The sequence below is a fragment of the Paramormyrops kingsleyae genome, chromosome 5, assembly GCF_048594095.1.
Source record: "Paramormyrops kingsleyae isolate MSU_618 chromosome 5, PKINGS_0.4, whole genome shotgun sequence".
Lineage (NCBI taxonomy): Eukaryota > Metazoa > Chordata > Actinopteri > Osteoglossiformes > Mormyridae > Paramormyrops > Paramormyrops kingsleyae.
Genome location: NC_132801.1, coordinates 10721110 through 10735843, shown reverse-complemented (window position 1 = coordinate 10735843; position 14734 = coordinate 10721110). Strand labels below are relative to the sequence as shown.

Sequence of the window (14734 nt, the reverse complement as noted above, 5' to 3'; positions counted from 1 at the left end):
GCGGCCTTTGCACGTGTTCTCATACAATCATCAGTCTGGCGTAACGAACTGCGTTGGGACAAGGTAACGTGTGCCGTAAATGTGACGGACACGTCGCTGACCAGTGGCTGCTGTCCTCTTTTCCGCAGGCGAACGGCAGGTGGAACACAACTGAAGAACGAGCCGCTGATAATCGCAGTCTGGTTTTCCGAGGGGATTGTTCTTTCCGCCAATAGATGCGGGCTGTGGTCGTGACTGATAAGTCTGACTGCCAATCGAGTTTTAGATTTAGTATGTGGGCGTGTACTTTGGGGGCCGATAGAGAGGCGGGAACAAGCGGCGCACACTCGGTTCGGTTGTGGAGTCTGGCGGTGGGGGTGTTATCTGTGGTGCAAAGGGGAAAAAGGCTGGAGAGGGGAACGGGAGCAAGATTTTTTTTATACCAAGAACTGTGCGGAATAAAAGCCATTCCCGACATATCGGTTTGTTAATTTCGGAAGTTTATTGGGTTTCCTCAGCAACTGCGCCAGGTAAGCTGCCAGAGTTTAATGGATTTTTTTAGCGGAATCCTCGCCTTGGAGACGGATTATTTGAACTGACCGTCCAGCGATGGAGGACTAACCGCCCGTCAGCCAGCCGCTAGCTCACTTAGCGTCTTAGAACTTTTCAGCGTCAGGAACTGAAATGTATTAAATCAAAGTAAGCTCTAGTTTGTGGGATTTATTTCCTGAGCCCCAGACTGGCTGGCGTGTTTCGGGATAATTCTCCCCATCCTGTGAATTTGCTCTTAACCTCCAGCCTCCTGCATACCCCATCGCACTCGTGACTACGTAACTTAGCTCAGTCTTACCGCCGTATCCTTACCTCCAGGGAACAACAAGCTCACGATACATTTAACCTTATTTATGCGCTCTTATAAACCCGACCTGCTCTTTGTCTGTAACTAACGCGACGGTCTATTCGTGGCTGGGTGGACTTAAGGATGAAGGCCGTTAAATATTAGATAAATAACTTGTATGTAATTTTTTTCTAGGGTAGAAGAGTGAACAAGACTGTGCGGTCCTTTTATTCCTAATCATCTGAAATGCAGATGGCGATCGGCGGCTCTTTTAGGCTTTCTAATAGCCGCATCGGCTGGGCGGGTATGATTTCATGAGGCCGGCATGATATAAGCGCCCGTCGCTCGGGCGCCCCGAGTCCGTCCAGCATCAAGCCCGCCGCTTAAAGCCGCACTGCCGGCTCCGCGTCTAGGTCGCCGACCCACTTCTTTAGGAAGCAATGCTGTGCCGGTTCAGATGGTCCAAAAACCCAGTAACGACGGATTAATCCCCACATCCCTCCAGATCAGATGCCTCGTGGTTTAAGGAGGGCAAATGTGTCACACCAGTGGTAATAAGACGATGAGGAATGACCACATGGTGTACAATTAAAAATGTAAAAAGTGGGAATAGCTTTAAATGATGCCGCAGCTCAGGCTTTAGCTGCTCAAATGGACGTTGAGCCGCATGGATTATTTGGCAGGACGCCTTTCCTGTAACGGTAACATTTATTTCAGCGCTGAAAATGTGTGTACGGATGACCTTTGAGTTAAGACGTTAATTCCCATTTTCCCCTCCAGCTCTCCGCACCACATGTACGCGGCATTGAGAGGTGGTCCAAAAGGCTATATCCTCGTTGGTGGAAAAAGGCCACCGTTTGGTACTGGGGATGCGATTATGGGGGTCCCTGGCGGGCCAGCGGTGGTCAGATCGGGGGCATCCGCTGGCGCCATGCTGAGTGCTGCTGAGTTTGATATTGATCATGATTGATGTTACATTATAACCGCGCTGAAACCCTTCAGGCCGTCGCTCGTAATCAGAATTGCAGTTTTAGGTTGCAATCTGTAACTGACTAGAGAGAATTTAACTTCATTTGCAGCCGTTATGTCGGCTGTGGGTGGACATTACTGGTTGGGATTCTTCTCCAAAGTGTGAACAGGTGTTAGGCGCCGCATGGACCAGAAATATGTAAAACCCCGACCACGACATGTTGTACTGTGTCAAGCTGTAGTGTGGTTTTAGATTTATTCACTGTTAGTTTGAGGAATAAAACTTTTTTTTTAAGGTTAACTGAAACTTAATAGAGCGCTCAGCATCAGGATGGTGAACGCTTGTCAAAACGTTTCATGCTGAGTTTACCAGGTTGCTTATGTGTAATATGCCTCCCTGAACCACTAGAAATTACATGGTAGTTTGTGTTTGATTATGAATTGTTCTAATGAGGTTTGTGCTGATGAAGATCACAGCCTTTGTGAGCATGACCTTCTTAAGACGGCCTGATTTTTATTTTCCCTTTTAAATGGGGTCATTAACTAATATGCCAGCTTAATGAACCTTCAGTTGATTCATTGACGAGTGTGATGGACTTCCTGAAGTGATTGCAGAATTCCCCCGGGCACTGTCAACGGCCATATGGGGAAATGGGGCGGGGACTTGGATTATCCCCCCCCCCCCCCCAATCTAATCTTGAGAGGAATGCTGAAAATCCGACATCTGTCCAGGAATCATAATAATGAAACTATGCTCTGTCACAACAAACCACCCACCCACTGTGTAGGATGGTGAGCAGTTGGCTTGTATGGTTCAGACTGCCCATAACCAGGCTGTTCCAGTGTAAACCACCATCCACGCAACTGGCCAGGAATTTTTAAAAAAACTGCAGTGGTATCTTCTGAAGTTTGCTCAGAATGAAAGTGCCCACCAAGCAAATAATTAACCTATTAGAATGTTGTAATACTGTTGGAATCTGCAGCCCCCCCCCCCCATCCTCCAGAGCTGGGTGATTGCCACGATAAACATCCACTGAAATAGTGCAGTGGACACCTTCTCTCCTAATGTGTGGGATGCATTATTTTCTCCTAAAGTCTTTATTTTTTAAGGAATATATCTTAAAGGCAGTGACATTGTCTGGGAAATGACTGCAGTATGTCAGTTCGGTGACACCGTACATTCTTCCGGTACATCAACTCCTAGATTCTTCGTCTAATTGATGAGATTGAAGAAGCTAGGTGTATCTAATTGGGCCATCAAAAGCACCATTTTGTCTGCTTGACCCCTGCAGTAGCCCAGGAAGTGATTCTATTGCCATGGGAAAAATGCTTCTCAGATCCTGTAAATTTTGATGATTGCTGCACCCCATGGGCATTTTAACAGCATTTTGATATGTGAATTGTTCATCAAATATCAGGGAATTAACACTTTCCATTTTTCCTCCCCCAAACTCCAGGCGTCTTGCTTTGTTCTGGGGTTCAGAGATGGCTCAGCGGAGTGGACAGGAGGACCCAGAGCGGTACCTGTTTGTGGACCGCGCTGTGGTCTATAACCCGGCCACGCAGGCCGACTGGACAGCCAAGAAGCTGGTATGGGTTCCGTCGGAGCGGCATGGTTTTGAGGCGGCCAGCTTGCAGGAGGAGCGGGGAGATGAAGTGCTGGTGGAGCTAGCAGAGAACGGCAAGAAGGCTCTGGTCAACAAGGACGACATCCAGAAGATGAACCCTCCCAAGTTCAGCAAGGTGGAGGACATGGCGGAGCTGACCTGCCTGAACGAGGCCTCCGTACTGCACAACCTGAAGGACCGCTACTATTCCGGACTGATCTATGTGAGTTCTCCACCCTTGTGTGTTTGTCAGGATCTTCCAAAGTGTGACAGCATTTACCAAAGGCTTATGCTCAATCCTTAGTGTCAATGTGCCTTGAATTATTGTGAAGCTATTTCTCCCCTTCTTCCTTGTTTATGGCTGAGCAAAAGATGCTTCAAGGGTCTGGAATTAGAGTTGAGTAGCTGTTCCTCTCCCACACCTCCCCTGCTGCTTTGTCTGTTTTGTTTGTCGTCATTCATCTGGACTTTCACCATAATGGGCTGAGTTTCAGCCAGTGACCTTGCTATTGGAGCCGCGCTTGGCTCCCGTGTAGCGCACCCCGTTAAAACGCGGAGGGTCACGGCAGGAATTCCAGTGAACAGTCCTCACCATCCTTTTCGATAGTGTTTCTGCACAATCCTCCAAAGGATCTTTTCTCTTCTCCCGTTTTGCATCGGAATTGCCGTACTTCAACATTCTCATGACCTGCTAATTAACTTGAGGTCGTTTTTTTTTTTTTTTAGGATGGGGTGGGTGGACTCGTTGTGCTACGCCACGTTTATCGTTTATCGTTATGTAACGTTTATTAGTAGGATGCCCTCAGTGTGGTCAAACTGTGGTCAGGGAATTAATACTTCAACCAAAAAGATGTCATGTTGAATATGTCTGTGCTGTGACCTTGACCTAGTTTGTGACGTGTATTACCAGAATAGTATTTGGGTTGGTTGTCAGCTGAGACTGTTCTTGGTGTGCTAGGAGATTGCTGCAACTTGAGCTATTTCTGTGGTTCTCTTCTTCCCCCCCCCCCCCCCCCCCCCCCCATTTGGCAGGATATGGAACTGTCAAGCTTGAGCCTTGAATCATGAGGCATTTACTGTTTTAGTTGGTGAAGCTGTTAGACATTTAAAAAAGAGAGGTCCTGATGTAATCCTGACTCTTAATGTGGCTGTAAATGGTTTTCCAGATTTTACTCTTTCTCACCCCCTATAAAAGTACTTTTGGTTGGAGCCGTGAGATCTCCCATGCTCTGCACATTTCTTAATTAATTTAAATGAAATGAGTGAGGGGGTTTGGGGGTGGGGGGGTCTGTTGGAGCAGCAGGGTGTGATGCTGTGGCTCGTAACGTCCTGCACCCAGTGTGGTGTGGGACGCCCCCCCCCCGCCCCCGCAGCATCACACCTGGCTGTTGAGGACTGCGCTGAGTCATGGGCTGGCTGCCACATTGTGACAAAGCTGTCCCTGACTGGGTCATGCTTTTAGGCTTCGGGCTTGATGCCATTTTAGGCAGAATGACTTGGTCACCCTAGTATGTCCCCTTCCCCTTGTGATCTATTTAAACACCTATTTATGCTTAATGGGAGTTAAAGGCCTTAGAAAATTGTGTCTATGCTTATGACGGTTGTGGGAACCTGTTTTTCACAGTGAAGACAGCAAGTCTGGCTGATGTGGGCTTGCATGGAAGCAGGGGAGATGTGATTAGCTTTGGATCTGTACCAGGCCAGTACCTGCCCCCACCCTAACCCAGGGAGGGGCAATGTCAAAGCAGATATCTCCCTTGGAATTCATACCTTTTATAGGGCAGTGGAAGGGTTTCTGTAGGTATGTTTAGATGCTGAAAGGCTGATGGTATTACAGACCGAATTAGATGGATGGATGGATGCTGCTGTTGGCTTGTTTTGTTGAGGAATATTTGTCAGGTGCTGGCTTAGCTACTTTGGCTTTTTGCAGTAAATCGGACGCTCAAGCTCATTAATGGTTTCCTAATTCATAAAAAAATCATGACTGTGGGCTACTTTCACGGGAAGTTAAAGCTCTTTTTGGGCAGTTAGGAGTAGGCAAACTCTGGGTTTTTGGTGCCTTTGGAGAGTTTTATCTCCCGTAATATTCTTCTGGACATGCCTAATATAACTCACCGCTTATATTATTATGAGAACTTTTATGTGCTTTTATTTAGACCCGCTCCCCAAAAGTCTTCATCTCTTTGGCGTCTTCTCGTGATGTGACGGGGTGACCGTTGGAAACCATTGAATTTTTCCGCTCTGCTAGGCTTTATTGCTCTGCTCTGTATGATTTTGGTCTCTGCTTTTCTCTGTAAGTACGGCGTTGTCATGGTTCCGCCGTGGCTCCAGTGCAGACTCCTCTAAATACAAGCTGGAATGGCTGTTAATATGAACTTGGCAGAGGGATCGAACTGGCTTCTGTTTCTAACCCGTATTTTTTTAACAGATGATAGTGGTTAAGGTAATTTATGAGAGAATGGACTGCGGTTTAATTGCGGAGTATTATTATTCATGAAAGACCACGTAAGGCACGTCAGAATAATTCAGGTGTGAGTTCGTGATTTTGGGCAAAAATGGATGTCGCTAGACACACTTAAACTGAGGCTGAGTAGTACCTGCTCCGGTTTTATCGCCCCTCCCAGCTAGCTGCCATTTCCTATTTTGTGTCGCCTCCCCGTTGACCCGCTTGACCTGCCTTCTGCTCTCTGTTAGGATTCCATGCCACAATCCTCCCTCACCTGGTTGTGAAGCCCCGCAGCAAACCTTGGTGGCTGACATCTGCTGTGCAGCTCAGGCAGCTGGCTGCATAACTCTGTAACCATGACCTTGCAGTCTGTTACTGGAAATCACTGATGATTGGTGGAACCAGATGAGACGAAGCTAGCTTAAACATTTAAAATTTTGGGCGGGGAAATCGGATCATTAATATAAATTCCACTGCATTATTAATAGAAGAAGGTTGCAGATTCTTTGATTGTGCTGGTTGAATCTTCCTTATTTTTTTTTCTTCATTCTTTCCTCAAAGAGCTTCAAAAGTTCCTGGGTTCCGCTTCAGAATATTTGTCTACGGAGACAAGACTGGCAATAAGTGTTAATGGGAGATCAGGGTCAAGGGCCTGAGCTGATTGGTGCAGTTGACCTTTAGCAGTGATCTGAAAGGGGGCTGCTTTCTGAATGGCAGGGAACTTTGTTTTTCCAGTGTAGTGCTCTGAGCATGATCCCAAATCCCAGTGACGACACGGGACAGGCGGGAGGGTGTGTGTTTCAGCTGCTGCATTCCTGACTGCCCCCGCCCTCCGGGGGCAGGCGCGCATATCCCACGCCGACCCGCGGGTCTCGTTTCGCCGGAGCGTGGCTGCACCAGCACCCGACACATGCTGTGGTCTTTCCGACCTGCAGTCTTCGGGCTTTGGCTGAATGTGGAATCCCGTCATCGGTGGATGTCAGAGGGATTCCCTCACAGGGTGAAGCATGGCGGAGAGGTGTAAGGTTCTAAAGGACTTGTGGGATGGGGGCCCGCTGTAGGCCGCAGCCGGAACAGCTTGACACTGGAGCCACTCTCGTGACATTGGCGTCCCGCTCTCCGTATCCAGGCCGCACTGCGGCAGGTCGTTTTTATACAAGGGTGGGGTCAGTTCGTAATTAGCTGCTGAATGGAGTTTGAATTGCAGGGGCCGTGGCTTTCTCCAGGACGTCAATGTAGTTTTTCCGGGATAGGAAGGGAGCTGGATGTCTGCTCTGCACAGTGGAGTGGTGGGTGGGACTAACTGGTGTTGATGTTGAGCTGGGATGCCACGGAGCCTCATTAGCAGTGGCCTGTGTTCTGCAGGCCTGCCCTCTTAGAGACGGCCTCACTGGAGTGGCGCTCTCCTACCTGGCAGCTTCTCCTGGGGCCTCTTTGAGTCTGTAACCTAACGGTCCGAGTTCCCTAGGGCCGGACGCAGCAGGCGAGGCGGAGACTCGCCGGAAAGCCGGTGTGACCCGCGACATCCGTGTCGCGCCCGCAGAGCTGACACTGGGGATCGCTCCCCGGGGCGTCCAGACAGGGTACGGGACAACAGCCCCCCTGTGGCGGCCTTTGCAGATGGGAGTCGCCATTGGCTGCCGGCCAGCTCAGAGTGCATTCCATGCCGTTGGGGGTCTGTGTGGCGAGCCAGACGTCTGCTGATCTGTCCCATTTCATCACGTTCGGGGTCTTTTGGGAAGCGGGAGCTTAGTGGATGTGTAACTGTGGCTGCATTTTTTTTGTTTTATTGTCTGCCCCAAGGGTGTGTTGCACATCGGGTTAGGAGGCTGTGCCCATGATCAGAAGGTCACCAGTTCAAATCCCAGTCGGCTGCCTAATGTCTGACCCCACATGTTGAAAAATGTACATCACTTTGGATAAAAGAGTTTGCTGGGGGAAGGACTAAAAAGTAACTATGACCGCAGTAAGTCACTCCTGAGAGTGAAAAGCCGGCGTGTCTCTACCATGTCTCTCCATCTTAAATTCCATTCTCCTGTGCTCACTTATACAGCAGGGGGTAGTTCTCGCATTGCAAGTCCTGGAGCACAAGCCAGAATTGTAGCTTGTTGCTTCTTCAGGCTGTGATTGAAGACCGGTGTCTTGGCTGTCTTTGTGGAGTCTTTACAGTCACCCCCCCCCCGCAAAAAAAACTCATCCATTCAACCGTTATTGCTTCACTTAAGTTACTGGGTTAGGTTGCTCCTTTGACACCACCCCCACCTTCCCGCCAGCCTGAGCTTGGAACCATAACTAGTGGTCTCCAGCATAGCTCACTCGAGGGGCAATGATTGGACCTTTGACTCGGCTCCTCCCTATTGCCGTGTTTCAACCAATAGAGTGGCTTCACAGTACCATATTAACCTATCACTGATCAACATGCATGTACAAAGTTAATTAGAATTAGGCTATCCACGTGTCTCGTGAACGGGGTTTATCATTTTTGTCCTGCCACCTCCCAGCTTGTCTTGAATTGCATATCTGGTCAGATGTGACGATGGGTGGTGCTGCCTAAGGTCATGAACCCCAGGGGGAAATCTTGTGCTGTGGACTGTTGGTGTTTTCCTGACTTTGTTCCGCCGGAGCAGAGCTACAGTGATCAGGGATAAGGAACGGTGTTGCTCCACACGGTGCCGTTCTGCGGGAGATGAAACATGGGGGCGGTGCTTGAGCGGGCCGCTCTTGTGGCTCCCAGTGGACTGCAGCCGTTCCAGTGTGTATGCTGGAGAGGGTGTGTTGGCGTTCCCCCGCCGGCCTGCCTGGCTGCGATAGCGAGCGCTTCGCAAAGTCCTCCTGCAAAATGGGAGACTCCTCCAAGGTCAAAGCCTTCGTTAGGTGGGTTTTGATAACTCCCGCCTGGCCCCGTCTCCTGTCTCTCCAGCTCGTAGCAGAGCCCCCCCCCCCCCCCAGCTCTGTCTGCTCTGCTATCTTCACCCTCCCCATGAGCTTGGCGGTTTATGAGGCTCTGTGGTTACTGCCAGCAGATGCTTTCGGTCTGTGCTTTACACGCCCAGATCTGGGGAATGAAGCAGGGTGCTTTATTGGTACATGCCTGAACTCCGTGCTTCAATTGGTTAAACCTCATCAACTAAATCAGTTTGTTTAGATCCATTAAATAGTTAAGTCTCTTGAATTTTAATTTTACAAATTAGTATTTCCCCTTCTGGGAAGACAACACTGTCCTAAGAGTTGCTCAATTGTTTTGTTCCTTGCGAGTGGTCTCCCGGGAAAGTGAACTTTTAATAATCAGTGTATAAAGCTTTGTATACCATCTGTTGCAGTATTTGCATAACCTCATCATAAGGATGACAGTGTGATTATATGTAACCTGTGTGTGTGTCTCTCTGCCTTTATGTGAAGGTAATACTATGATTGGGGGGGATTCTATTGAATAATAAATCATGAAAAGAAGAGTAACTTAGTTCATGTATTTTATTTGTTTGGAATCATTGGTAACTGGGGCTGGGTGGGTCTTCCTCTTTCAGACCTACTCTGGCCTCTTCTGCGTGGTCATAAACCCTTACAAAAACCTGCCCATCTACTCCGAGAACATTATTGAGATGTACAGGGGCAAGAAGCGCCATGAGATGCCCCCCCACATCTACGCCATCTCGGAGTCGGCCTACAGATGCATGCTCCAAGGTAGGCCTGCGTCTGCTTTTCCTCTCCCGCGTGTGTTTACCTGAACCCCTGTTCCTTTCTTTCTCTCCATTGTCAAGCCAACCTCAGGAGCGTCAGTGGGATTCATGTGGACCCTGCGTGTGGCGGTTCAGGCTTAATTCGGTATTGTCAGCTTTGTTAGTGATGTTGGTCATTAAATCAGGTTGGAATATTCATATTGGCTTTGAATATTCATGGGAGACACCGGTAAGACTATGGGGAGTGTTAAAACTTAGTCTTCATCTCAGGTCACACATTGACAAAAGTGACTTCCACCTTTTGAAATAGAGTAAAAAGATGTTGTCTTAAAGCATTGAATTATCCCCCCTTTACTTGCAGTTCCTGGTTCTGAACATCCAAAAGATCATCGTAGTCACTTGTTCCCCTGAGGTGTCAGGTTAATACTGACGGCCCATTGTCGTTGTTCCTTTTGCTCATGTGAATAGTCGCATTATGGGTGAAGTGTCGTATTGAAGCAGCTGCAGGAATATCCCGCGCTTGTTAAAATATTAGGCTGTTGAGATAATAGCATGATTTAGAGCTGCCCCAATGTTGTTACGCAAATGATACCTGTGATATGAAGCCAGGCTTGGCGGAGCCGCTTGATTTATTGCCTATTAATGCATCTCTTTTTCCGCTGTTGTTGTTCTGTAACATCTCAAAATCAGGCTGGGGTCGCTGGCACTAGTATTGCAGATTTAAAATTATTCTCTGGCATAAATGTGACATCTGCCTTTCTTTCCTGAGCTAAGAGTTGAATTCTGATGGGGGAAAACATTTTTTTTTTTCTTTTTTGGAAACTAGAATTGCATTTTTAGATGGTAGTTAGTTTCGGCAGCAGGCCACATTCAGAAAATCCGTATAAAACCTTAGAAGTGAATGTGCTTCAGTGTATAAACATTAACTACAGCTGCTTTTTTTGTTATAATTCTTAATGTTGGGAATTGGATATCTGCGGCTTGCAGTTATAAAGTTCATGAATTCATAGACACCGTTAAATGCTTTTCAATAAAGCTCTGTTGACAGTATGTCACTTTGAGTACTGGTGATGGGAGACCAAAATAAAGCCATGTTTTGAAAATGGAATCAAAAACATTTCCATCATATTGACAGATGAATAAACACGAGGGTATAAATTGGCATCTGACAGCAGTACCGAGCTCCCGCTTATCAGCAGCATGTGTTATCTTGCCCGTCACCTGACTTTGTAGCATATGAGAATTTTTAATGTTTATGGTGTTTCTGTGGAGCAGAGATTTCAGGATGTTTTACTGCTGGATAGTTCTGCTGTGATGCTTAAATGCTCAATAGCTGAGGTGAAGTAACACAGCCACCAGTGTGGGGTATCTGTGTCTAGCTTGTTATATAAAAGATTCACTGAATGAATGAAGGGATACATTGCAATTGCCTCTGATACAATGCAGGCCAAAAACGAAGGTGGAATTTGCTGTGTATGAAATGGCATCTTAAGGAGATCCCGTGGAATCTTGTGTTTCCAATACGTGCAACGATAAAGTGAGCTGTTGGCATCGTGGGCCTTGCAGAAACAGGGGGAGCTTTGATAATGGGCTTCTGTTGGTAAGAGGGGGAGAGGGCTGTTTGCGAAGCTGGGCCCCGGCATACGGCACACACGTGGCGTGGGAAAAACAAACTGTCTGCGTCATTATTCACAGGTAGCAGGATGAGGGGGCGCCACGCAAAGTCGAGCTCTTTAATGCCCGGGTGTTCGACAGATGAATGCAAGAGATGCTGACGGAAGGCCAGGCCGAGTACGATTCGCAAACCCAAACCTCCCTCTAGTCTGTCATGTCCAATTTCACCTTCAGCGCCTTATTAAGGCGTCCGCTCCTGTCAGAGGGGGGAGGGGAGATCCTTCGTTAACTGGCTCTGAGAAACGCGGACCGTCTCGCGTCATGGGAGGAGGGAGGGGCCTGATCGATGCTGCCGCTGCTGCCAAGGTATGGCGAGTATTCTTGCTTTTGAGAGAGAGATTAATCCATCGGCAGTGTTGTGGAAGGGGAGTTATCTGTGGAAGGTGAGAGAATGAGCAAAGGGTGCTTTGTGTCTTGTGTCCCCCCCCAAGAGATCTGAAGTCTGTACTCTGACCCCCCAGGGAGAATTATGATGAATGAGCTATGAAACTGAAACTCAGCCCTCGAAGACCCTTAGGATCTAGTCGTTTAGGACTCTTTATGTGGATACCCTATATTTATTGGGGTGGAGATCAGCCTTTGTTCTAGGAGCTACTTAAGGAACCCTAAGGTCAAGCCTTCCTGGTTCAGCTTGTTTAGGTGAAGACATTCGTTTGCATTGAATCTGAAGCTGCCCACTCCAGAGACTGAGGCCGATCCAGTCTGGGTTGCCAGTCGGGGCCCATGAGATTCCTTTGAGGATCTGGGATTTTTTTGCCCATCCCTGTGATATTGTGTTTCCTTGTGACTGGTCTGATTTGGCCAGTTTACCAAGAACCATAACCACAAACCGCTGCGGCAGTGGCTAACTTGTTTATGGGTGCATTTAGCGCTTGATCTTCTGCACCTCTGTAATGACGGCTTTACTTTATTTAACAAGATTAATAATACTTAGCCTTAAATGAGGTGCGTGAATAAGTGGGTCATTTCCGACAGATGGGTCATTTATGTGCTTTAAGATAATATTAGCCTGACATTTTACTAACTCTTAAAACTGTGGTTCAGATTAAACATGGCTGTTTCACTGCCCCTGATCTCTTAAATGCCTGCAGAGTGCTTTGCTTTTCCAAATGAACCTTTTAAGGGCATCCTGAAGCAAATACAGAAGCTGAGGTTGTGTTTTTAGCAGAGAGGCAGTATATTCGACACGCTGTCAGTCATGCTGGCGTATCTGCTGCGATGCTAAAGCTAAAAGAAAGATCAGTGTTTGTCGGCCAGCCCTGTTGCTGATGGGTGTCTAGCTCTCCTTCCTGTATCTCCTCTCCCTCTCGCTCTGTTTCTTCTCGGGGATCCTCATAGAGCTGATCCATTATAACTTGAGACGGTCGTGATGCTGGCTTCTCGAGAGGCCTTGCCAGCCACCTCAGCAGGGTGCGCTGCTGCCTGTACGGCTGCCGGAAGCGGGGGGGGGAGAATATGTAAGCGCTTTGTCTCTCCGGAAACTGACAGTACCCCCGCCAGCCCTCCCCAAAAGGAGCCCCCCAGTTCCAGCCTTGAGAGATTTACTGCCGGGCTGGCTGTGAAATGTGGGGATCTGAAGTGATTCAGTGTAGGGCGGGAGTTCCTCCCCTGTTTCTGGGGGCTTTTCCTCCCTTTTGCTGGCCTCTATAACAGCGTGCTAAATGTAATGATGGCCCTGGTCTCTTCCTCCTCATTGGCTAGACGGTGTCATGTGACTGAGTGGTCGGCGAGGAGATGTGTGGCAACCATTTCCACATTGAGATCGTACAGGGTAGGTCAGCCTTCCCCCAGCGCTGCCACCAACCCACCCCCCTGTCTCGACACGTAGTCGAGGAATGAGGTCATTTTTGCCCAGAGATGGGCCCCCGAGCACCAGTCCTCGTGTGGGCAGCCTCCATGGTCATTAGTGGACAATGGCGTGCCGGCCGGCCGGAGGCCCCCCCCCCCCCCTGGGGTACAGTGTGTGCCTGTGGCCCTTTTTGCCGTGACTATAAATCTCTGTCCACCAAGCATGCAGCGCCAACCAGTAATTTTCCCTTTCATTCAACTCCAGACTTTGTTTTAAAAGAAAAATATCGAGGCTGATACCAGTTGTAAATGAGTTTTTGAGCTGTGTGTTTGTCTGTCTGTGGAAATGTGGGAATGACCTGTAATTCTGTGCTAAAATCTGTTTCATGGCTTCTTAAACATTGCCGAAATTTAAATCTTGCCCCCCCAGGGGTTGGCTCCGGGGCACATTCAGGAGCTTTATGAGAGAGTCTCCTGCTGTTTCCACAATGCTCTGAGAATGCTTTAAGGTTCTTTGTTATAACAGCTCGGTGCTGTTACACACACACACACACACACACACACACACACACACACACACACACACACAGACGACCTTGGTGCTGAGAACAGTACAGCTGTTAAAAATTAATCCCTTTGTTTTCACCATTTTACTGTCTGGGGAAGTTGCTGTTGTTGGGTGGGGGGGGTCGTGCTTGTCACCCATGCGTTAGTATGTAATGCATGTAATTCTAGGGGATCTTTTACAAAGTGAACTGCTACTTCACTGCATCTGAAGTTCCTTTGGATGTTTAGCAGAAGTTACTTTCTGGCCTTAGGTGTTTCCTGTTGGCGTTTTAACCCCCGGAGCCAGACTGATCTCTGACCCGCCAGGTCCCCACAGAAGGGAGGGAGGTTTGTAAAGCATAGCAGTCCTTTAGAAGCCCCTCCCCCGAAAGCCGTTGAATAGATCAGCTCTAAATGTGCTTCCCAGTAAGATCAGTCGCTTCTGTGCCGGCAGGGAGGGGAAGGGTGTCTTTGCATGGTGCGGCTGATGTGCTCCGTTCGGCTGGTGATGTGCGCTGACTGATAAACGGTGAGAGTCCATCACGAAGCCAGCCAGCTTTTATCCTCGCCATGATGCCACGTGGCTTACAAGGAACTCCTCACAAAATGAAAGTGGTTTGTCATTCAGGCAGATGTTTAACACCAGTTCTGATCATTTGTTATTCATCTTAATTTGTATTATTTAATGATTTAACTTTCTGCTGGGTGAAAATAAAGGTTGGTATGCTCAGGGATTTGAATGTTCCTCTATCTGTGAGTCTTATTATGGTCCTGTCTGGATACGGTTTACTAGGTTCAGCTATAGCATGTAGTTTAATCTATGCAAGTTTCTCAGTGGGTTTCGACGCTGTGCCTGTGAAAGGAAGGTTGCTGGTTTGAATCCCAGGGTCAGTACAGTGTCTTCATCTTGAGGCCCTTGACCCACAATAGCTTCAGAGATGGTCTGACCCTACATCTACTAAATAAATGAAATATAATGTATTGCATTTATGTAATTGTTGGTACAAATTTTAGCCTTGAATGACCATTAAAAAAGAAATAACTATAAAAAATTCAGCATTCCATTTTGGACCTTAAACAATAAGCAGGAAAATCCTCGGATATGCTCATGCACCCCATCCTGGGATTATGACAGCGGCCCTGTCTTGTGCGCCATGTCAATACAGAGGTTGGAAAGCGAGGTATTTTACGAGTGAGCTTCTCTGGTGTC

At 48.0% G+C, this 14734-nt stretch overlaps 1 protein-coding gene across 3 annotated transcripts in view; it reads left to right on the top strand.

The window, feature by feature from the left end:
- The first annotated feature begins 321 nt into the window (after window positions 1-321).
- The window catches only part of myh10 (myosin, heavy chain 10, non-muscle), a 61020-nt gene continuing 46607 nt past the window's right edge, over window positions 322-14734 (top strand). For all 3 annotated transcript variants that reach the window (XM_072712121.1, XM_072712120.1, XM_072712119.1), the window contains exons 1-3: window positions 322-509; window positions 3244-3616; window positions 9364-9520. In XM_072712121.1, the coding sequence (XP_072568222.1) occupies window positions 3272-3616; window positions 9364-9520 (502 nt within the window). In that variant the 5' untranslated portion in view covers window positions 322-509; window positions 3244-3271. The remainder of the gene's footprint in view (window positions 510-3243; window positions 3617-9363; window positions 9521-14734) is intronic.